This window comes from Elgaria multicarinata, chromosome 1, assembly GCF_023053635.1.
Source record: "Elgaria multicarinata webbii isolate HBS135686 ecotype San Diego chromosome 1, rElgMul1.1.pri, whole genome shotgun sequence".
Taxonomy (NCBI): Eukaryota; Metazoa; Chordata; class Lepidosauria; order Squamata; family Anguidae; genus Elgaria; species Elgaria multicarinata.
The window spans coordinates 3,301,350-3,326,278 of NC_086171.1; the positions used below are offsets into that span (position 1 = coordinate 3,301,350).

A 24,929-nucleotide genomic window follows, 5' to 3' on the forward strand; every position below is an offset into this window, starting at 1 on the left:
TCCCAGACAAAAAAAACCCCTCCCATGGTGACATAATTTCCACCAAGTTTGAGAACCAAGCAAATTGCAAATGTTGATGCTGTTGTGCTGCACTCCTTTTCTGGGATCACCTGTGCTCCACCCCCTTCACCTAGAAGAGCCTTCCCCAATCTGGGGAGTTATGCTGGCTGAGGGTGATGGGAGTTGGAGTGCAACGTATCGGGAGGGCGCCAGTTTGGGGAGGGCTGGCCGAGAACCTGACTGTGACCTGTTCTTCGAATGCTCCTTTCTAGGAACATTTCCCCCACATGAGGAGGGAAAAACACACACACAGAAATTACGAAGTTCTCCCCTCTAGTTTTGTGTCTGTCTGTCTTCCTTTGTTTGATGTACTGGCTGGTGCATCAATGGGGAAAAGCCGCCTTCAATAAAGTATGGATTTAAAACAAGACCGACTTGTGTTCCTTCTGAGCGGTGGAAGAATTCTGTCAAATAAAAGATGTCTCTTAAAAGTATGTAGTTTTGAGGAGAGGAGGGTGCTTACCATAGGATGCCTTAAACCACCTTCTGGATATTTAGCCACGCAGAACCTGCTTAGCTCTGCCCTTTCGCGCTCCTCGTCTTGCCTATATGGTTCGGGTCCAGGTTATTTGAAAGAACGTATTCTCCCTTATGAGCCTGCCCGTGCTTTGAGACCTTCTGGAGAAGCCCTTCTTTCAGTCCCACCTTCTTCACAGGCACGCTTGGTGGGAACATGGGAGAAGGCCTTCTCGGTGGCTGCTCCGGTGCTCTGGAACTCTCTTCCCGGGGAAGCTAGACTGGCTCCCTCCTTCATGTGCTTTCGGAAGGAGGCAAAAACTTTTTTGTTCCAGCAGGCCTTTGGAGAATAATCTGGCCCTCCATCTATGTTAATTTCTTATAATTTTGTTGTGTATTTAAAATGTTTATGGTTTTGTTCCCCCCCGCCCCATGTATATTTTAAACTTTGTAAGGCTGCCTTGAGGCCCAGCATTGGGCAAAAGGCGGGATACAAATAAATATAATAATAATAATTAGACAGATAGATAATGTACTTATGCACAAAATAGAAAAGAACCTTTCCACCCACTCCGCTTTCTAGCGACATTGTACCTTTGCCCACGCAACACCCAGAGACAGAAGCCAACCGTCTTTGACAGCAGTTGTTCCGGCCTCCATGCTTAATTTCTCTAAAGCGGCCTTCCTCAACCTGGGGCGCTCCAGATGTGTTGGACTGCATCTCCCAGAATGCCCCAGCCAGGCTGGGGCATTCTGGGAGATGCAGTCCAACACATCTGGAGCGCCCCAGGTTGAGGAAGGCTGCTCTAAAGAGAAGTGCAAAGGGCCAAACCGTCTATTTAAAGCAGGCCGTCTGATCTGGATGTCCTATTCCCCAACTTGACCTATTTGAGGGATGGGCTGTTATTGAGCAGTGAAAGTCTGGCACTCTGCTCATGCTCCGAATCACTCCTCAGTTTCGCCAAGTGCTGGGGAGGGGGGGAGAGGGAGGATCTGGGTGAGGGCCGGCCTTGAATTATGCTCTTGTGACACTTTTCCTCAGCCTGCCGCTACCTCCTTCGCCATGTCAGTGGCAGCTGGGACCTTCCAGACCACCCTCCTGGGTATGAGGTGACAATCCATTTTTACAAATGAGTTGTCTCTATATTAGGTGAGAAAAGAGTTGAATGGCACGTGGTGGTGGTGAGGATGAATCCGTACCCATTCCTGGATGGCCTTTCCAAGCAGGTAGAAGGCCAAGAGGCAACAAAGGCCGGCCATCTCCTCTATATTACATTTAAAACATAGAATCCTAGAATAGCAGAGCTGGAAGGGGCCTACAAGGCCATCGAGTCCAACCCCCTGCTCAATGCAGGAATCCACCCTAAAGCATCCCTGACAGAGGGTTGTCCAGCTGCCTCTTGGAGGCCTCTAGCGTGGGAGAGCCCACCACCTCCCTAGGTAACTGGTTCCATTGTCGTACTGCTCTAACAGTCAGGAAGTTTTTCCTGATGTCCAGCCGGAATCTGGCTTCCTTTAACTTGGGCCCGTTATTCCGTGTCCTGTGCTCTGGGAGGATCAAGAAGAGATCCTGGCCCTCCTCTGTGTGACAACCTTTCAAGTCTTTGAAGAGTGCTCTCATGTCTCCCCTCAGTCTTCTCTTCTCCAGGCTTCCATCCTTAGATGTTCTTTTTATACTTATCACAGAAAGATTAAATACCCCTGGTGTAATTCCCTTCATGAAGTTGCAATTGTTATTGTGCTGCAGGTTTTTTTCCCCTTCCACCATTTGAATTCTAAATAAAACAAAACATTCTGTTTAGGCCTGGACACTGTATGAGTTTATTGCTACTCTGGAGGGTTGGATCTCTATATCCTTCAGAAATCAGATCACTGACAGATTAGTTTCATGCTGGCTGGGAATTGTGGGCGTTGCAGTCCAACACAGCTGGAGGGCACCGGTTGGGGGAGGCTGAGTGGCAGACTGATGTGGAAGACTATCCCAAAGTGCACAAAAGCTCCATCTGCTGACCTCTGAGGATACGGGAGATCTTCTGGGTAGATCAGGGATGGGCGATATACGGCCCTCCAGATGTTTTGGCCTACAACGTCCAGCAGCCTAAGCAGTACAGCTGATGGCAAGGGGTCAGGCCAAAGATTTGGACGGGACCCAGTTGGGTTCTGGTGGCTCCAATGTTAGTAAGGGTGGTAAATCCGCTCTGGGTTTCATCCGGAACTAGTTAGAACTTTAAAGGAGCTATCCAAGGTGGAGCGGTGATTCCGCTCCGGGTTTCAGCCAGAACCAGTCCTTGAGAGTTCTGACTGAAACCTGGAGTGGAATCACAGCCCCACTGACATGGAGCCACCAGCCTCCACTTGTGCTGGCTGGAGGTATGAAGGTTGGGGTGGGCAGCATGTTGGGGGCCACGGGGACCTCACTGCTCAGAGGCTGCCCCCCCCAGTTCAAGAACGGCATTCCTCCCAGAAACCCCACAGAAACATTGTCACTGAGCAGCCAATCTGTGGAGAATCCTTCAAAAGATTGTAGAAGGAGCCAACAACTCCTCCGGTGAAAAGCGCTCTGTGGAAAAGCAGGGATGTTATAGTAAACCAACTGTCCCTGACCTGTTGCCCTCCAGATGATTTGGACTATAGGCCCCATCATGCTGGATGGGGACGATGGGAGTTTTAACCCAAGACATGTGAAGGGCGCCAGGTTGGGAGAAGCGGCAATAATCCACGTACCAACCCTTTATCCCTCACTGTAGAAGCCTCTAAGGCAGCCTTCCTCAACCTGGGGCGCTCCAGATGTGTTGGACTACAACTCCCTGGCTGGGGCATTCTGGGAGTTGTAGTCCAACACATCTGGAGCACCCCAGGTTGAGGAAGGCTGCTCTTAGGAGAAGCTGCATAGACCCTTGATGCAACATGATACTTCTTTCCACACACGAATTCCCAGGGAAAAAATGGTGTATTTTCTAGTGTTACTTTCCAAAATAACTGGATCACTATCAAGATCTGGTTTTGTTTTTTTAAAAACACCACCAAAAAAAATGCCTTGGTAGAGTCACGGGAACCCCCCCCCACATAGAAATCAAGGGTTGGATCTAGAAGGCGCCTTTCGTTGATGGACGGACTCCACTCACAAATGGTGCCTCCTCTGCCCAATTTGGAGGATTCTCCCCTGCCCCGCACCACAGCTCCCCCTCCCCATCCAGCAGGGTCCCCCGACCCTCTCGGTACCATTTTCAGAGGGCTGGAGGGGCTGCTGGGTTGAGGAAGTCCACTTCCGCCAGCCCATTTGGACACGCCTAAGTCTGGATCCAATCCCGACGACTTGTATGAAGAGCTACAGTTCATCTTCTGGCTCTGAATCAATTGTTGTTCAAGGCCTTAATCCGTAACCCTTGCATATCGGCCAAAGACATCCCGTGAACCATGTCCTCCAGCTTGTAGAATGTCTGGAACACGGTGGACGGTACCGAGTGACATTCAAAATAGCTCCTCAGTTTGGCCAAACTCTCCATGACTTCTGCCTTTGAGGGGCAGGGGGGCAAAGCCAGGTCTTCCCTCTTCAGCTCATCCTCTGCTGTCGCACAGGTTGGTTCTTGACCTGGTTGGACGTCCTTGACCGTCTCGGCCCCATCCTGGTCCCCAAAACACTCCAGCCCCTCGTCCACCAATACAAACCGCTCAAATTGCTCTTGGGTCTTGAAGCCCAGGGCATGAACCACATCCGCTGGAGGAGTTAGGATGCGGGAGTTTGAGCCAAAACCAGCGGCTTGGAAGCCGTTTTTTACAGTCTGGGGACAGATCTCCGACCAGGCTTGGACGATCATATGGATGGCGTCCAAAAGGGCCAGGTGCTTGGAGAGCCGGCTGGTCGGCGCGGACGCCTTGCTGTCGAGCGCGACGAGGAGGCGGATCAGCATCCTCCTCCGGTAGTTGCACTTGAAGTTCTGGATGACCCCTTGCTCGAGGGGATGGATCCGGGAAGAGCCGGGAGGCATGAAGAACATCTTCACGTTGGAGAACTCCACGTAGGGGTGCGCGCCGCACTGGACCAGGAAAAGAACGACGCTCCTCCGCCTGCGTTTCATGTCGTCGTTGAATTTCTGGAGCCACTCGGTAAAGATGGCCGCCGTCATCCAGGCCTTGCCGTTGGCTCGGTAGGCCACGGGCGGAAACGCCGGCGCGTTGGCCCCTTGGAAGCCAAAGGGCCGCGGGGTCTTGCCCACAATCAGGGCGTCCCGTTGGTCTGAAGCGTCCATATTGACGCAGAGCAGGACGGTGAGCTGGTCCCGGCCTTCCTCTCTCTTCTCCAAAGCCGGATCTTCTGGAGTCGCTCTAAATAAGATGGCCGCCTCGCCACAAGCGTAGACGTCAGGAGGATCGTACTTGCTGAGGACGTAGGGCAGGACTGTGTTCTCCCAGCACGCCACCTCCGGCGGCTCGCCGTTCCGTTTCTCAGCAAGAGGCCTTTCAAGGGCGACTTTGTGCCGCGCGCTGAAGCCGCTCAGCCAACCCATGCTGGCTTCCAACTCCGGCTTCCCTAAGGTCTCGGACAGACGCTGGGCCGTGTCTGGGAGATGCATCCCATTGGCGGGGGCGCTGGATGCATAGCTGCGCTCAAACCACTGCAACAGGGCCGCGTCGCCGGCCGCGGCCTTCTCCTCCAACTTGCGCTTGCGCCCCGGGTTGGCGTTCTTGCACCACTCCGCGAGGATGCGCTCTTTGTTCTTGATGATGCGGCAGATCTGGGGCTGGGAGACGCCAAAGCGTTTGGCGAGCTCGCTCTGGGACACCTTGGGCCCTTCCAACATCTCCAGCACCCGGACCTTCTCCTGCAGGGACAGCTCCTTCCGCTCCTTCCTCTGCACGACGGTCTCGCTCGACAGAGGCAACGTCCTCCTCCGGCACCCGGCGGGGCTGAAGGAACTCCCCGCCGCTGTGCAGCCTCCCTGGCGCGTGGCGAAGGCCACGTGCTCCACGAAGCTCCTGCCACAGTCCCTGCAGATGTATGAACAGGGACCGGCGTGGTTCAGCTGGTGCTTCTCCAGCTCGGCCTTCTGGCCAAAGTTCTTCCCACACTCCAGGCACCAATGCGGCAGCTCTCCCAGCTGGGGCCTGCAGGTCCCAAAGGCCAGTGCGCCGGAGCCGGCACCCCCGCGAGGGTCCACCGGCAGCTCCTCGCCATTGGCTGTTCCAGGCTCGGGCTGCTGGGGTTCTAGGCGGTTCTGCCCACGTTCCGCCTGACGAAGTCCATTTTCTCTGCCTTTTCCAGGCAAGCTGTTGGGAGGCGGTTCCTGCTTCTTCGGACGCATCTCCAAACCCACCTCCTCCTTAACACTTTTTGGTTGCCGGTCCTCTCCTGGGGAAAGAAAGTGTGGGAGGGTTACTCAAGAACATCAGAAGCGGCCTGAGGCTGGATCAGAGCGAGGGTCCATGTAGTCCAGCACTCAGTTCACACAGTGGCTGGCCAGCTGTCGACCAGGGACCCACAACGCAGGACATGGTGCAACAGCACCCTCCCACCCATGTTCCCCAGCAACTGGTGCACACAGGCTTACTGCCTCTGAGACTGGAGGTAGCACACAGTCACCAGGGCTGGTAGCCATGGATAGTCCCCTCCTCCAAGAATTTATCCAACCCTTTTAAAGCCAAATTGGTGGCCATCACTACATCTTGTGGTAGTGAGTTCTAGAGTTTAACTCTGCGCTGTGTGAAGAAGTCCTTCCTTTTATTTGTCCTGAATCTCCCACGAATCTGCTTCATGGGATATGACCCCATTGGGTTCTAGTATTATGGGATTGGGAGAGAAATGCCTCCCTCTCCACATTCTCCGCACCAGGCATGATTCTGTACACCTCAATCAGGTCTCCCCTTAGCCTCCTCTTTTCATAGAATCATAGAATCATAGAATCATAGAATAGCAGAGTTGGAAGGGGCCTACAAGGCCATCGAGTCCAACCCCCTGCTCAATGCAGGAATCCACCCTAAAGCATCCCTGACAGATGGCTGTCCAGCTGCCTCTTGAAGGCCTCGAGTGTGGGAGAGCCCACCACCTCCCTAGATAACTGATTCCATTGTCGTACTGCTCTAACAGTCAGGAAGTTTTTCCTGATGTCCAGCTGGAATCTGGCTTCCTTTAACTTGAGCCCGCTATTCCGTGTCCTGCACTCTGGGAGGATCGAGAAGAGATCCTGGCCCTCCTCTGTGTGACATCCTTTCAAGTATTTGAAGTGTGCTCTCATGTCTCCCCTCCATCTTCTCTTCTCCAGGCTAAACCTGCCCAGTTCTTTCAGTCTCTCTTCATAGGGCTTTGTTTCCAGACCCCTGATCATCCTGGCTGCCCTCCTCTGAACACACTCCAGGGGAGACATGATAGCACTCTATTATGATACAAAGGACTTCTTCATTTTTTAGATAAAGCCCTGAGGAAGAACGCAACTGCATTCGAAACTCATGGGCACCTGGCACTTTAATACATTTTTTACTAATATTATTGTTGAAGATTACTTGGTTCCACTCTTGCCTTTGGCTATTTTTTACTCCTGCAGCTCTTTGAACCAGCTGGAGTTTCCGAACACTCTTCAAAGGCAGCCCCACGTAGAGCGCGTTACAGTAATCCAATCGGGATGTAACTAAGGCATGTGTCACCGGGGCCAGGTCCGACATCTCTAGGAACGGGCGCAGCTGACGCACTAGCTTTAACTGTGCAAATGCACTCCTGGCCACCGCCGAAACCTGGGCATCCAGAAGTACACTGAGTCCAGAAGTACACCCAAGCTGCGGACCTGCGTCTTCAGGGGGAGCGTAACCCCGTCCAGATCTTGTCTGCAAAGTGCTGGGCAAATTGGTCACAGCGGGCCCACCATCATCCCCTGTAGTCCAATGCATCTAGATGGCAGCCAGGGGGAGAGTGGAAAGGTTGAAAAGAGCCAAATATTCCAAAGCAGCCTTTGCCAAGCCAGCTCTCTCCAGAAGTGTTGGACTGCAGCTCCCATCATTCTCAGGCTGGGGATGGTGGGAGTTGCAGTCCAAGACATCTGGAGGGAAATGGCTTGGGGAAGGCTGTTCTAGCATTATGGAGAAATGATGGAAAACGCCCTGCCCCACCGTCCCAATGGTTTAACCATTCATACTGGCGCAAATGGGGGGAGACCCAATAACATCACCATGGCTTAAGCGTTATGTGCAAACCAGGCCAATGGTGTCATTGAGGACCAACATAGTTTTGCCAAGAGAACATCTAGCTCAGACCTAAGATGGAGGATTCACTTACTAGGACCTTCCCCGTGGCCAGAGTTTCAGAACAGCCTCAGCACACTGAGAAAACGGAGGGTGGCCTGCTCCAAAATCGCCACGCAGCTTAACGCTGCGTCTCCCCTGAGGCTGCTAGGCCTCAGCACCGGGGCTGGCACCAAGGGTAAACCTGGTTGGGCCCCTGCTGAGGGCCCACTCCCCGGCGAGAGCCCCCTGGATTTTCTCCTCTTTATGGTTGCCACCTGCTGGTTCAACGGCCCCTTGCTCTCACCTGGACAACGGTGGTGGTGGTGGTGAGACGGTAGAGCAGCAGATACCCCCAGCCTACATGGCCACCAGCGCTCTGTCTGTTAAGCAAGCCAGTGGCAGCCATGAGGAGGGGGCAGCGCTAACCGACCAACCACTGCGGTTTCAAAGCACTCACGTGCCACCGGTGAGTAACTCACGACAATGCATAAAGGGCCCTTGCGGACGCAGGACGCAGACAAGCTGGAGCGTGTTCAGAGGAAGGCAACCAGGATGATCAGGGGTCTGGAAACAAAGCCCTATAAGGAGAGACTGGAAGAACTGGGCATGTTTAGCCTGGAGAAAAGAAGATGGAGGGGAGACATCATAGCACTCTTCAAATACTTGAAAGGTTGTCCCACAGAGGAGGGCCAGGATCTCTTCTCAATCCTCCCAGAGTGCAGGACACGGAATAACGGGCTCAAGGTAAAGGAAGCCAGATTCCAGCTGGACATCAGGAAAAACTTCCTGACTGTTAGAGCAGTACGACAATGGAATCAGTTACCTAGGGAGGTGGTGGGCTCTCCCACACTAGAGGCCTTCAAGAGGCAGCTGGACAACCATCTGTCAGGGATGCTTTAGGGTGGATTCCTGCATTGAGCAGGGGGTTGGACTCGATGGCCTTGTAGGCCCCTTCCAACTCTGCTATTCTATGATTCTATGACAGACACACTCCACCTTGGAAGGTCCGGCGGCCCCGGTTCTTCTCCTTCATCATCGCCACTGGAGCTGACAGGAGCGCTGCCGAGTATCTTCTCAGGTCCCTCGCGCCGTCTGGGTGAAGATGCCACGATGTCTTCAGACACTGCCGGGCCCTGCGAGTAGCCGTCGAACGCCACATTCAGCACCCCAAGCTTAATGACACGAGGGCAAGGGATTTATTTATTTATTACGTATTTATACTGCCCAACAGCCAAGGCTCTCCGGGCAGTTTACAATTAAAAACATAATATAAAAGTCAAGATTAAAACTTTAAAACTATCGTAGAACATCAGATTTAACTTTCCAGTCCAGGGAAAGCTTGTCTAAAAAGATATTGGGATTGAGGGGTTTGTTGTGCCAAAGACTATAAGCTGTGTTCACACACAGTGCTAAACCGCGGCTTAAGTTAACCATGGTGTGTTGCTTTGGTCATTAATTGTTTTGCAGATGAGCAAACAAACCACGGCTCGTTTTCTCTATTTCTGGTTTTCATGCAGGATATAAATAAATATAACAATAATAATTTGTTTCTCTCCCACCTGTTTTGCCAGCCTTTAGAGCAGTGTTGCTTTCAAGCTGTTCTTGCCAGGCGCCTTGGTTCAAGACAGGCAGCAGCACAAACATGCCATGGATCAGCCATGATTCTGCGTTCAGACATCACAACAAGCCATGGTTTAGACAAGCCAGACCATGGCTTCTGTCTGTGGTTTGTAGTTGATTAACAAGCCACAGTTTGTTTGCAGAGATGGGTGTGGGCACAGTGACAAGCCAGATTTCGACAAGCCGCACCATGGCTTAGCGTTATGTGCAAATCAGGCCGATGGTGTAACGCAGCCTTCCTCAACCTGGGGCGCTCCAGATGTGTTGGACTGCATCTCCCAGAATGCCCCAGCCAGCTGGCTGGGGCATTCTGGGAGTTGTAGTCCAACACATCTGGAGCGCCCCAGGTTGAGGAAGGCTGGTGTAATGGACGACCAACATAGGTTTGCCAAGATAACATCTTGTTCACTTCTAAGATGAAGGATTCACTTACTACAACCTTCCCGACGTGGCACCCTCCAGATGTGCTTGACTACAACTCTCATCATTGGCCGGGGATGATGGAGTTGTAGTCCAAAACACCTGGAGGGCGCCAGTTGAGGAAGGCGGTTCCTATGAGTTGCCTATACTGCAATTCAGGGCTCTGCGTGTGCTTCCTCTGGTCACCTCATTCACCAAGGACCATCACTCAAGTTGCTTTCTGCAAAGCTGAGCAGTAGGTACAGCAAACTTCTCCATCGATTGGCAAAAGCACGTCAGAGTCCACATAAAGTCCGTCCTGCCGTAGCTGGACATTTCCCTTCCCCGCCCGTCGTGTTGAATGACTTGAGGAGGCTCGCCTGGCGCCAACGCTGCTATCTTTCCGGCGCCAGGTTAAGACTTTCCTCTTTGCCCAGGCATATGGCGGCACATCTTAATCACCCACATGTTTAGTTTTTTTAACGGTTTTTAATGCTTTATGTGTGCATATTCTGTGTTTTAGAATTTTAAATTTTGTATACTCGTTTTTATCTTAATTTTAGAATTTCTGTAAACAGCCCAGAGAGCCCTGGCTATGGGAGTGGTATATAAGTGCAATAAATAAATAAATAAATAAATATTGATTTATGAGAGGACGAGCGGCTTTCTTTGTGGCGGGGGTCTCCCGACTCTCTGGGAGGAGACTCGAAAGAACGCTTGCCCTACTGCAGAACCACCCAGAAACTCCCTCCACGATTCAAATACTTAAAAGATTGCCACACAGAGGAGGGCCAGGATCTCTTCTCCAACCTCCCAGAGTGCAGGACACGGAATAACAGGCTGAAGTGACAGGAAGCCAGATTCCAGCTGGACATCAGGAAAAACTTGCTGACTGCTAGAGCAGCATGACAATAGGTCCAAGGACCTAGGGAGGTGGTGGGCTCTCCCACCTGAGAGGCCTCCAAGAGGCAGCTGGACAGCCATCTGTCAAGGATGCTTTAAGGTGGATTCCTGCATTGAGCAGAGGGTTGGACTTGATGGCCTTAGAGGACCCTTCCAACTCTACTATTCTATGATTCCAGTCCTGTATGGGCTGGGCTGTTGCGACTAGGCTGGTGGTGAGTGAAAAGCCCTCTACACATGCTCATGGAATCTCTCTATGACTTTCCGCGTCGCAGCATGGGAAGCAGGTGCCATGGCCCAGCTCTGCCAAAGCCCCCCAGCCAGCTCTCCCCCACCGCCTCCGTTCCGGCCTTACCTGGCTCCACCTGGGCCCTCCTCTTCATCGGCTCATGTCGAGGGCCGTGAGTCTCTGCCGCCTCCTCTGCCCTTGACGCTCCTCACAGAGCCTGCCCAGGGGATTCAGCACCACCACCGGGACCAAAAGAGGATGCTGGATGCAGAGAGCTGAAGGATGCCAGGAGCAGAGCATCCCTTGGGGAGGAAGGAGGCTGCCCCGCTGTGCCCGCACTCAGTGACCCAGCAGCCATGGGGCAGCCAGGACGAGGCCCGGGCGGCACTGCTGCTGCCAACGGGATGCTCAGCCTCTTGCATCCAGCAAACCCCCCCACCCCTGGGCCCCCATCCTCTGCCCGCTCTATGTTCACCTCTCTAATTGGTCGTGCTTTTCTGTTTAGGATCTCTTCTTGGCCTGGATTGGACGGGGCGCCCTCCAATGGGCAGGGAGGAGGGGACAATGGTTCATTGAAGAACTAGCAGTGACACCCCCAGGGACAGCCCACCGGCCTTTGCTGGCAGCGGCCCCATTGGCTGGGGCAGAAGGATGCTGGAAGAGGATGGAGAAGGTGGCCCTTCCTCTGGAGAAGCCGAACCGCCTCGCTTTCTCAAGGGGGGCTGCTGCAGCACAGAGCGGGTGGGGTACCCCAGAAAGGCAACACAAAGTAAATACGTTGCCCGCCTCCGACCCTCCCTGCCAAGGTACACGAGATGAACGGGAAGATCCCAAACCTTAGGTGGGCAGAGTTAAAAGGCCCTGTCAGCCGCAGCCTGTGACACGAAGTAACCGCCATTTGCACCCGCAAATGCACCATGCTCTGCTGGGTGTGAAATAACCGCCAAAACAAGAGTGCCTCTGAGCAAGGGCAAAGTGCCCCTCCCTCTCTAATGAGCAGCTGCAACCAGTTGGCACACATCTGGGGTCAGAGAGGAAAGCACGAGAGGCCTTGGTGTCTCTTATTTTAGAAACTGGAGACGGAACTAGGCTTTACATGGGGTTGGACTCGATGGCCTTGTAGGCCCCTTCCAACTCTGCTATTCTATGATTCTATGAACATCTCCTAGGACTAATGCAAGGGCCATTACAAGAGAAAATCAGCAGGCAAGATGGTCTGTTGAAACCTTTCCCTCGCCTGCAGTTTCTATCTTGCTTATTATTATTATTATTATTATTATTATTATTATTATTATTATTTCTTACTCGCCTCTCCCTCTGGATCGAGGCGGGGTACAACATCAAATATAAAAATACTATAAAATATATAAAACTGATTAAAAACGTATAAAACTACTACATTATTAAAATAACAGCCAGACATTTTAAAATTCAATTGGGTAGGCCTGCCGGAAGATATCAGTCTTTATAGTTGACGAATCTTCTCCAGCAGGCCATTCCACAGTCTGGGAGCAACAGAAGAGAAGGTCCTCTGGGTAACAGTTGTCAGCCTAGTTTTGGTTGACTGAAGTAGATTCTTCCCAGAGGACCTGAGTGTGCAGGGCGGATTATACAGGAGAAGGCGATCCCGCAGGTAAGCTGGACCCAAACCATGTAAGGGTTTAAAGGTAATAACCAACACTTTATACTTCGCCCAGAGTATACACCATGACCCTGCCCAGTAGTGCAGGCAAGTAATTTTAGATTCTAGATTTAATAATGGCATGATGGTGTCCCGTCCCATACCCCCTTTAGATGGCATAAGCATTACTTCAGTCCCTTCAAAATGAGGTAAGTCAGTCCTGTTGCATTTGGGGGCTCTACTCATTCAGGGTCCTGGGCTTCTGCTCCAAAGCCCTGCCGTTACGGCACCACTGAGCTCTTGAATTGTTTTCCCCACAGCTGGTTTCTGCAAGCATAAGTAAGCCCGGCCACGAGAAAATGTGCCTGAAGGACATTTCTTGCATTGAGCAGCGAGTTGGACTAGATTAGGATGACCCTATGAAAAGGAGGCCAGGGCTCCTGTATATTTAACAATTCTATTGAAAAGGGAATTTCATCAGGTGTCATTTGTATATATGAAGAACCTGGTGAAATTTCCTCTTCATCACAACAGTTAAAGCTGCAGGAGCCCTGCCCTCTTTTAAATCTGGTCATCTAGTATAGCTCTTGCAACTTTAACTGTTGTGATGAAGATGGAATTTCATAGAATCATAGAATCATAGAATAGCAGAGTTGGAAGGGGCCTACAAGGCCATCGAGTCCAACCCCCTGCTCAATGCAGGAATCCACCCTAAAGCAACCCTGACAGATGGCTGTCCAGGTGCCTCTTGAATGCCTCTAGTGTGGGAGAGCCCACAACCTCCCTAGGTAGCTGATTCCACCGTCTCACTGCTCTAACAGTCAGGAAGTTTTTCCTGATGTCCAGCTGGAATCTGGCTTCCTTTAACTTGAGCCCGTTATTCCATGTCCTGCACACTGGGAGGATTGAGAAGAGATCCTGGCCCTCCTCTGTGTGACAACCTTTTAAGTATTTGAAGAGTGCTATCATGTCTCCCCTCAATCTTCTCTTCTCCAGGCTAAACATGCCCAGTTCTTTCAGTCTCTCTTCATAGGGCTTTGTTTGTAGACCCCTGATCATCCTGGTTGCCCTCTTCTGAACACGCTCCAGCTTGTCTGCGTCCTTCTTGAATTGTGGAGCCCAGAACTGGACACAATACTCTAGATGAGGCCTAACCAGGGCCGAATAGAGAGGAACCAGTACCTCACGTGATTTGGAAGCTATACTTCTATTAATGCAGCCCAAAATAGCATTTGCCTTTCTGGCAGCCATATCGCACTGTTGGCTCATATTCATCTTGTGATCTACAACAATTCCAAGATCTTTCTCGTTTGTAGTATTGCTGAGCCAAGTGTCCCCCATCTTGTAACTGTGCATTTGGTTTCTATTCCCTAAATGTAGAACTTGGCATTTATCCCTATTAAATTTCATTCTGTTGTTTTCAGCCCAGCACTCCAGCCTATCAAGATCACTTTGAAGTTTGTTTCTGTCTTCCAGGGTATTAGCTATCCCACCCAATTTTGTGTCATCTGCAAATTTGATAAGCGTTCCCTGCACCTCCTCGTCCAAATCATTAATAAAAATGTTGAAGAGCACTGGGCCCAGGACTGAGCCCTGCGGCACCCCACTCGTTGCCTCTCCCCAGTTTGAGAAGGTTCCATTGATAAGTACTCTTTGAGTCCGATTCTGTAGCCAACTGTGGATCCACCTAATAGTTGTTCCATCTAGCCCACTTTTAGCTAGTTTGTTAATCAGAATGCCATGTGGTACTTTGTCAAAAGCTTTGCTGAAGTCAAGATATATGACATCCACAGCATTCCCACAGTCCACAAGGGAGGTTATCCTATCAAAAAATGAGATCAAATTAGTCTGACAGGATTTGTTCCTGACAAATCCATGTTGGCTTCTAGTAATCACTGCATTGATTTCAAGGTGTTTACAGACTGACTTCTTTATAATCTGCTCCAGAATTTTCCCAGGGATGGATGTCAGACTGACTGGTCTGTAGTTCCCAGGTTCCTCCTTTTTGCCCTTTTTGAAGATAGGGACAACGTTAGCCCTCCTCCATTCGTCCGGCACCTCACCCGTCTTCCATGATTTTGCAAAGATAATAGACAAAGGTTCTGAGAGTTCTTCTGCTAGCTCCTTCATTACTCTTGGATGCAGTTCATCGGGCCCTGGAGATTTAAACTCATTCAACTCTTTAAACTCATTAAACTCTTTCCTTCGCTACCTTCGCTCTTGTTCCCGGGCAGCCGAACGCCTGTGGTGTAAGACCAAGGACTGGGCGGACTTTGTCCATTACAAATTTGTTCTCACCTCTTTCTCTTCTGCCATTTCACTGGCCAAACAGCAGCACTACTCAACGTTGATCCAGTCAAATGCCAAGCACCCTCAGCGGCTCTTCACGTCCTTCAATTCTCTTCTGAAGCCTAATCCACCATCTCTCCCCGCCTCTCTGGCTGCCAATGACTTTGCCTCTTTCTTCAATGCTAAAATCCAAACTATTCGCTCCGATCTGGCCAGCTCTGCTCCGCTTCCAGCTCCTGTCCCTCACCTGTCAGTTCCTCCTGCAACTCTCTCAGCGTTCCCTTCGGTCTCTACTGATGAACTGTCTAAAATACTGCGCTCGTCGAAGCCTTCCACTTGTTCCCGTGATCCGATTCCCTCTCGCGTCTTTATTAATCTTATCCCCGCTATCCTCCCGTCCTTGCTTCACATCATTAATTCTTCTCTATCCTCTGGTTCATTTCCTTCTGCTTTTAAACATGCTACAGTCTCTCCCATTCTCAAAAAACCCACTCTTGATCGACTATCCCTGTCTAACTACCGACCTGTCTCCCTCTTGCCCTTTGTCTCAAAGATCCTGGAACGTCTGGTCTACTCTCGTTGTCTTGACTTTCTCTCTAATAACTCTGCTCTGGATCCCTTTCAATCTGGCTTCCGTCCTTTGCATTCCACTGAAACAGCCCTTACCAAGATCACCAATGATCTTCTTACTGCCAAGTCTAAAGGCCATTATTCTGTTCTTATTCTCCTTGATCTAACCGCAGCCTTTGACACGGTTGATCACGATCTTCTCTTAGATTCCCTCCACGACCTTGGACTCTGTGGCTCTGTCTATAACTGGTTCGCCTCCTATCTAGAGGGTCGCTTTTTCAGCGTGTCGGCTAACGGCAGCTCGTCCTCCTCTTTTCCCCTTTCTGTTGGGGTTCCGCAAGGCTCGGTGCTTGGCCCGTTGTTGTTCTCTCTATACATGCTGCCCTTGGGCAAGCTCATTCAATCTCACGGCCTCCAATATCACCTGTATGCCGATGATACACAATTATATCTTTCATCTCCGGAACTTTCTCCAGATGTTCACGATCGTATCTCGGCATGTCTTTCAGATATCTCAGCCTGGCTGCTTCATCGTCGTTTGAAACTTAACATGGCAAAGACTGAATTGCTAGTTCTTCCTCCTAAACCTTCTCCTCACCTCTCATTCTCCCTTACTGTCAACGATGTCACGCTTACTCCGGTCAAGGAAGCTCGTAGTCTTGGCTTTATATTTGACTCCTCGCTCTCCTTTACTCCTCACATCGAGGCAGTAGCTAAATCCTGTCGTTTCTTCCTGTATAATATTGCCAGGATTCGACCATTTTTGTCTGTCTCTTCTGCCAAGACTCTCGTTCACGCACTGGTTATCTCTCGGTTGGACTACTGCAACCTTCTTCTCTCTGGCCTTCCTTCGTCTCACATCAGTCCGCTGGTCTCTGTCCACCACTCTGCCGCTAAGATCATCTTCTTGGCCCGCCGCTCTGACCATGTCACTCCACTTCTGAAATCTCTTCATTGGCTTCCAATTCACTTCAGAATCCAATATAAACTTCTCCTACTGACCTTCAAAGCTCTTCACTGCCTAGCTCCTGCCTATCTCTCCTCTCTCATCTCACACTATCGCCCCGCTCGGGCTCTCCGCTCCTCTGATGCCATGCTTCTCGCCTGCCCAAGGACCTCCACTTCCCTTACTCGGCTTCGTCCTTTTTCTTCTGCTGCCCCTTACGCCTGGAACGCTCTTCCAGAACACTTGAGAACTACAAACTCAATCACTGCTTTTAAGACTCAGCTCAAAACTTTTCTTTTCCCTATAGCCTTCAAATATTGAGTTTGTTCTGACTTTACACTGTTGGTTTTGCCCTACCCTGTGCCTGTTTACACTTCCCTGTGCCTGTTCGCATTCTCCTTCCCTCTTTATTGTTTACTACAACTTATTAGATTGTAAGCCTATGCGGCAGGGTCTTGCTATTCACTGTGTTATCTGTACAGCACCATGTACATTGATGGTGCTATATAAATAAATAATAATAATAATAATAATAATAATAATAATAGAGGGTCGCTCTTTCAGCGTGTCGGCTAACGGCAGCTCGTCCTCCTCTTTTCCCCTTTCAGTAGGGGTTCCGCAAGGCTCGGTGCTTGGCCTGTTGTTGTTTTCTTTATACATGCTGCCCTTGGGTAAGCTTATTCAATCTCATGGCCTCCAATATCACCTGTATGCCGACGATACACAATTATATCTCTCATCTCGGGAACTTTCTCCTTATGTTCACGATCGTATCTCGGCATGTCTTTCAGATATTTCAGCCTGGCTGCTTCATCGTCGTTTGAAACTTAATATGGCAAAAACTGAACTGCTTGTTTTTCCTCCTAAACCTTCTCCTCACCTCTCATTCTCTCTTACTGTCAACGATGTCACGCTTACTCCGGTCAAGGAAGCTCGTAGTCTTGGCTTTATATTTGATTCCTCGCTCTCCTTTACACCTCATATCGAGGCAGTAGCTAAATCCTGTCGCTTCTTCCTGTATAATATTGCCAGGATTTGACCATTTTTGTCTGTCTCTTCTGCCAAGACTCTCGTTCACGCACTGGTTATCTCTCAGTTGGACTACTGCAACCTTCTTCTCTCTGGCCTTCCTTCATCTCACACCAGTCCGCTGGTCTCTGTCCACCACTCTGCTGCTAAGATCATCTTCTTGGCCCGCCGCTCTGACCATGTCACTCCACTTCTGAAATCTCTTCATTGGCTTCCAATTCACTCCAGAATCCAATATAAACTTCTCCTGCTGACCTTCAAAGCTCTTCACAGTATAGCTCCTGCCTATCTCTCCTCTCTCATCTCACACTATTGCCCCGCTCGTGCTCTCCGCTCCTCTGATGCCATGCTTCTCGCCTGCCCCAGGACCTCCACTTCCCTTACTCGGCTTCGTCCTTTTTCTTCTGCTGCCCCTTACGCCTGGAACGCTCTTCCAGAACACTTGAGAACTACAAACTCAATCACAGCTTTTAAAACTCAGCTAAGAACTTTTCTTTTCCCTATAGCTTTTAAATATTGAGTTTGTTCTAACTCTATACTGTTAGCTTCACCCTACCCGGTGCCTGGTTACACTTCCCTGTGCCTGTTTGCATTCTCCTTCCCTCTTTATTGTTTACTACAACTTTATTAGATTGTAAGCCTATGCGGCAGGGTCTTGCTATTTACTGTGTTATCTGTACAGCACCATGTACATTGATGGTGCTATATAAATAAATAATAATAATAATAATTCAAGGAAATTAGGTGTTCTTTGACCATTTGTTTATCAATCTCAAACTGCAATCCTGTCCCCTCAACTTCTGCTTCACTTTTTCCAGGGGGGTCATAGACCCGCTTTTGGGAGAAGACCGAGGCAAAGTAGGAATTGAGCACCTCTGCCTTTTCTTTGTCGTCTGTTATCAATTTGCCATCCTCATTAAGCAGTTGAACCACCATTTCTTTCCTCTGTCTTTTACTACTCACGTATCTGAAGAAAGCCTTTTTATTGCTTTTAGCATCCCTCACTAATCTCAGCTCATTCACAGCTTTAGCCTTCCTGACGCCATTTCGGCATTTCTGCGCCACTTGTCTGTACTCTTCTTTTGTAGCCTGGCCTTCCTTCCACTTCCTATATGTATCCCTTTTTGTTTTCAGTTCATCAATAAGCTTTTTGTGGAGCCACATTGGTTTCCTCTGTTGTCTTCTATCTTTTCTCCTGGTTGGAATTGTTTGTAACTGTGCCTTTAAAATTTCATTTTTTAGATAATCCCACCCATCCTGCACTCCTTTTCTCATTAGGCTCCCTTGCCACGGGACCTTACTTATTGTAGTTCTGAGTTTATTAAAATCAGCTTTCCTAAAATCCAGAGTACGTGTATGGCTACACTCGACTTTTGTCTCCTTCATAATCAAGAATTCAAGTATGACGTGGTCACTTTCCCCCAGAGTTCCCGTGACTGCCACTTTATCCACTAAGTCATCCCTCTTGGTCAATAACAAGTCAAGGATTGCCGACCCTCTAGTTCCTTCCACCACTTTCTGTAGGAGAAAGTTATCACCCATACATGTCAGGAATTTCTTGGAAGGGCCGCTTTTGGCAGTAATGGTCTCCCAACAGATATCAGGGTAATTGAAGTCCCCCATCACTACTACATCACACTTCCTTGAAACACTGGCAATTTGTTTCTCAAAAGTTTCGTCCTCGTCTTCTCCTTGATTGGGTGGTCAGTAGTAGACTCCGATTATCATATTCTTTTTATTCCTAGCCCCATTTATTTTAATCCAGACGCTCTCGACGGGGCTCCCAATCTCATCCGCCTGTATTTCTGTGCAGGGATAGGTATTTTTAACATATAGTGCAACTCCACCTCCCTTTCTATTTCTTCTGTTCTTTTTGAACAAGTTATATCCTTCAATTGCTATATTCCAGTCATGGGAGTCATCCCACCAAGTTTCAGTTATACCTATCAAGTCGTATTTGCCTTCATGTAATAAGAGTTCAAGTTCATTCTGTTTGTTTCCCATGCTCTGGGCATTAGTATATAGACATATATACAAATGACACCTGCTGAAATTCCCTTTTCTATGCAACTGTTAAAGATACAGGAGTCCGGTCCTCTTTTTCATAGGGTCACCCTAGACTAGATGGACTCCTACAAGGACTCTTCGGAGTCTATGGTATTTGCAGGGGTGGACTGTTGGCATGGGAGAAGCTAAGCACCCCTCCTTCCAAGCTGCCCCTGCAAGTGCCTGCACCACCCCTGCAATTTTCTCAGCTAACCTTTGTTTTGGAAAACACATTTGCAAAGATAAGGGCAACACTAGGGTGACCCTATAAAAAGGAGGACAGGGCTCCTGTATCTTTTAACAGTTGTAGAGAAAAGTGATTTTCTGCAAGTGTTATTTGTATGCACACAGCACCTGGTGAAATTCCCTCTTCATCGCAGTAGTTAAAGCTGCAGGTGCCCTCCTCTTCTTTGTATCTGGTCAAGAGGGCAGGACTCCTGCAGCTTTAACTGTTATGGTGAAGATAGAATTTCACCAGGTGCTACATGCTGTCCTGAAGAAGCCAGTCTGTAACCAGCCACTTTTGCTTATCTCTTTGGGCAGTGTGCCCAGACTGGGAAGCCCGCCAAGAATCAGACAACACAGCACTAAACGATAAATAATAATGTGTATTGAGCACACAAGTTAAACACAAAATAGAACAGTCTTTTAGTGCTCACGTAAAGTTCCAAACCAATTCCATATAACAGTCCAGGGTTCAAAAGACACGAGAGAGCAAGTCACCAGAGTCGATAAGCCAGTCCAAGTTTCAAAGGGCAGGAGAGAGTCACGGGGTCCAAGAAGTCCAGAGTCCAAAACAATCCAACAGGAACACGGCACGGTCAAGGGTACGCAGTCCAGCGCTTCTCCCAGGCAAACCAGATAAGCTCTGACAAATTGCTGGCCTGCGCACTGCTACTTAAATACACCAGCTCAGCCTCACAGCTGTTCCCTGTTCAGCTGGCGTTTATTAGCAATCCGCTTGGATCGGCGTAAAGCCTCCTTCTCTGCCCTTTGCTGTTTGAACGAGGGCACGTGTAACAAGTCTGTTTGCTGCTCTTCTAAGTTTGCACTGGATGAAGCCTCTGCTGGCTGTTGATCAGCCAAGCTGATACTGGGTCCTTCCTGTGGCTGCTCATCCCCAGAGTCCTCATCCTCAGAGAACTCACCGTTCCTCACACATGCATTCAAATGATACTTGCTGAAATTCCCTTTTCTATACAACTTTAAAGATACAGGAGCCCTGTCCTCCATTTCATATGGTCACCCTAGGCCACACATTAAACCATAGAATCATAGAATAGCAGATTTGGAAGGGGCCTACAAGGCCATCGAGTCCAACCCCCTGCTCAGTGCAGGGATCCACCTTAAAGCATACCTGACAGAGGGTTGTCCAGCTAGCTCTTGAATAGTTAGGCCTCTAACCCTTTTGCAGTGAGAGTGTTTGAACCATGGTTATGTAGCTGCCATGGTTAAGAATAGTTCACATGACACACTAAGCAATAATGTTTAGCTCAAAACGCTTAACCACCATGGTTTAGCGTGTCATCTACACAGAGTCTAAGAGTCTAGTTCAGCCTTCTACAGATGTGTTGGACTACAAATGCTATTATCCCCAGTCAACAGGGGAAGGCTGGCCCAGTTCCATCCTAAACATTGCCTCTGTTTTAGCCATTCCAGGAAGTTCCACATTCAACACCCTCTTTAAAACATGGAGTAAAGGAAACGTATTCCATGCTGTCTAATTATATTTCTAGTTGGACATTTTCTCCTTAAATCCAATATCTGCATGACATCAGATATTGCTGGACATCCCAGGGTGCAGGACACGGAATAACGGGCTCAAGTGACAGGAAGACAGGTTCCAGCTGGACATCAGGCAAAACTTCCTGACTGTTAGAGCAGTGCGACAATGGAATCAGTTACCTAGGGAGGTTGTGGTCTCTCCCACACTAGAGGCCTTCAAGAGGCAGCTGGACAACCCTCTGTCAGGGATGCTTTAGGGTGGATTCCTGCATTGAGCAGGGGGTTGGACTCGATGGCCTTGTAGGCCCCTTCCAACTCTGCTATTCTATGGACAGTGTCGGTTCCAGGTCTTTGAGGGCTGTTGCGCAAGGCACAGCTGGCTGGGGGCATATGGGAGTTGTAGGGGGTTGGGATTTCAGCAGTGGCACCCCGATTATGGAATGACCTCCCCAGAGAGGCTCACCTGGCTCCTACAGGATGGTCTTTTCAGCACCAGATGAAGATGTTTTTATTTTCCCAGGTGTTTTTTTTTAGCTCTTCAGTTTCAAAAAAATAAATGTTAGTGCAATTTTATCTCTTTTACACTACTGCTGGTTTTTATCTTGGTTATTGCTTTGTTTTTATTCTGTTTCAAAGTTATGTTTTTTAAAAAATGTTTTACTATGGCCAGATCTACACCTTGTGTCAAATAATTACGAATGTGGAATAAAAAGCAGGAAGTAAGACTATGAAAGTGGTATATGGAATGTGGATTGTGTTCCCCAACAGTTATCAGTGCACTTCAATACCGCTATAAAGCAGTAAAGTAGATCTAGCTGAAGTTATTGCATTTAACCGCCTTAAGCTTTGTCTTGTAAATGACCCAGAGAGCTTTGGCTAAGGGGCAGTATAAAATGTAATCAATCAATCAATAAACAAAGTCCAACACATACAGTAGTTGGAGATTGTGGGTGTTGTAGTCCAACACATAGCTGTATGGGGGATTGTGGGAGTTGTAGTCCAACACATAGCTGTATGGGGGATTCTGGGAGTTGTAGTCCAACACGTAGCTGAACGCCTTTGGCGTAAGACCAGGGACCGGGCAGACTTTGTCCATTACAAATTTGTACTTTCCTCTTTCTCTTCTGCCATCTCACTGGCCAAACAGCAGTACTACTCAACGCTGATCCAGTCAAATGCTAGGCATCCTCAGCGGCTCTTTGCGTCCTTCAATTCTCTTCTGAAGCCTAATCCGCCATCTCTCCCCGCCTCTCTGTCTGCTAACAACTTTGCCTCTTTTTTCAATGCTAAAATCCAAACTATCCGCTCTGATCTGGCCAGCTCTGCTCCTCTTCCAGTTCCTGTTCCTCATCTGTCAGCTCCTCCTGCAAATTTCTCTGCGTTTCCTTCGGTCTCTGCGGATGAACTGTCTACAGTACTGCGCTCTTCGAAGCCTTCCACTTGTTCTCGTGATCCGATTCCTTCTCGCGTCTTTATTAATCTTATTCCTGCTATCCTCCCTTCCTTGCTACATATTATTAATCTTTCTCTGTCCTCTGGTTCATTTCCTTCTGCTTTTAAACATGCTACAGTCTCTCCCATTCTCAAGAAACCTACTCTTGATAGGCTATCTCTGTTTAACTACCGACCTGTCTCTTTGTTGCCGTTTGTTTCAAAGATCCTGGAGCGTGCGGTCTACTCTCGCTGTCTTGACTTTCTTTCTAGTAACTCTGCTTTGGATCCATTTCAATCTGGATTCCGTCCTCTGCATTCCACCGAAACAGCCCTTACTAAGATCACCAATGATCTCCTTACTGCCAAGTCTAAAGGCCATTATTCCGTTCTTATTCTCCTTGATCTAACTGCAGCCTTTGACACGGTTGATCATGATCTTCTCTTAGATTCCCTTCATGACCTTGGATTTTGTGGCTCTGTCTATAACTGGTTTGCCTCCTATCTAGCGGGTCGCTCTTTCAGCGTGTTGACTAATGGCAGCTCGTCTTCCTCCTTTCCCCTTTCAGTAGGGGTTCCGCAAGGCTCGGTGCTTGGCCCGTTGTTGTTTTCCTTATACATGTTGCCCTTGGGCAAGCTTATTCAATCTCATGGTCTCCAATATCATCTGTACGCCGATGATACACAACTATATCTGTCATCTCCGGAACTTTCTCCTGATGTTCACGATCGTATCTCGGCATGTCTTTCAGATATCTCAGCTTGGCTGCTTCATCGTCGCTTGAAGCTTAACATGGCAAAGACTGAATTGCTTGTTTTTCCTCCTAAACCTTCTCCTCATCTCTCATTCTCTCTTACTGTCAATGATGTTACACTTACTCCGGTCAAGGAAGCTCGTAGCCTTGGCTTTATCTTCGACTCCTCGCTCTCCTTTATTCCTCATATTGAGGCAGTAGCTAAATCTTGTCGATTTTTCCTGTATAATATTGCCAGGATTCGATCATTTTTGTCTGTCTCTTCTGCCAAGACGCTTGTTCATGCACTGGTTATTTCACGGTTGGACTACTGCAACCTTCTTCTCTCTGGCCTTCCTTCTTCTCACATCAGCCCGTTGGTTTCTGTTCACCACTCTGCCGCAAAGATCATCTTCTTAGCACGCCGCTCCGACCATGTTACTCCGCTTCTGAAATCTCTTCATTGGCTTCCAATTCACTTCAGAATCCAATATAAACTTCTCCTGTTAACCTTCAAAGCTTTTCACGGTCTAGCTCCTTCCTATCTCTCCTCTCTCATCTCACACTATTGCCCCGCTCGTGCTCTTCGCTCCTCTGATGCCATGTTTCTCGCCTGCCCAAGGGCCTCTACTTCCCTTGCTCGGCTTCGTCCATTTTCGTCTGCTGCCCCTTACGCCTGGAACGCTCTTCCAGAACATTTGAGAACTACAAGTTCAACCACAGCTTTTAAAGCTCAACTAAAAACTTTTCTTTTTCCTAAAGCTTTTAAAACTTGATGTTGTGCAGACTTCTACTGTTACTTTCTACTGTTAGTTTTTCCCTACCCTGTGCCTGCTTACCCTTCCCTGTACCTGTTGGCATTCTCTTCCCCTCCTTATTGTTTTACTATGATTTTATTAGATTGTAAGCCTATGCGGCAGAGTCTTGCTATTTACTGTTTTACTCTGTACAGCACCATGTACATTGATGGTGCTATATAAATAAATAATAATAATAATAGTAGCTGTATGGGGGATTGTGGGAGTTGCAGTCCAACACATAGCTGGCTGGGGTAATATGGGAGCTAGGAACACAAGAAGCCAGCTTAACACTGTCTTCTTGAAGGAACGCCTCCTCCCATATGTACCTGCCCGGACCTTAAGATCATCTACAGGGGCCCTTCTCCGTGAGCCCCTGCCAAAGGAAGTGAGGCAGGTGGCTACTAGGAGGAGGGCCTTCTCCGCTGTGGCACCCCGGCTGTGGAACGAGCTCCCCAGAGAGGTCCGCCTGGTGCCTACACTGTACTCCTTTCATCACCAGCTGAAGACCTTTTTATTCTCTCAGTATTTTAACACTTAATTTTAACTTAAATTTAAATTTTACTGTTTTAACTCTGTATTTTAATCTTATCCTGGTTGTGCTTTTTATACTGTATTTTGTATTTGTGCTTTTAACCTGTTGGTTGTTTTATTATGGTTTTAATTTTTGTGAACTGCCCAGAGCGCTTCGGCTATTGGGCGGTATAGAAATGTAATAAATGAATAAATAAACACTGAGCCAGAGCCTTGGTCCATCTGGCCCTGGATTGTCAACACTGCCTGGCAGCCATGGCGCTCCAGGGTTTCAGGCGGGATTCTTTTCCTCGCCCCACCTGTAGAACCTTCTGCATGCAAAGCAGGT

The 24,929-nt window shown here is 48.9% G+C and overlaps 1 protein-coding gene across 1 annotated transcript; it reads right to left on the reverse strand.

The window, feature by feature from the left end:
* Positions 1–3,772: 3,772 nt before the first annotated feature.
* LOC134396113 (tigger transposable element-derived protein 3-like) lies at positions 3,773–8,850 on the reverse strand. The gene is made up of 2 exons (XM_063122477.1): positions 8,725–8,850; positions 3,773–5,866 (listed from the first exon to the last, which is right to left on the reverse strand). Exons 1-2 carry the CDS (start codon positions 8,762–8,764, stop codon positions 3,870–3,872), a joined length of 2,037 nt encoding a protein of 678 aa, XP_062978547.1. The 5' UTR covers positions 8,765–8,850; the 3' UTR covers positions 3,773–3,869.
* Positions 8,851–24,929: the final 16,079 nt, after the last annotated feature.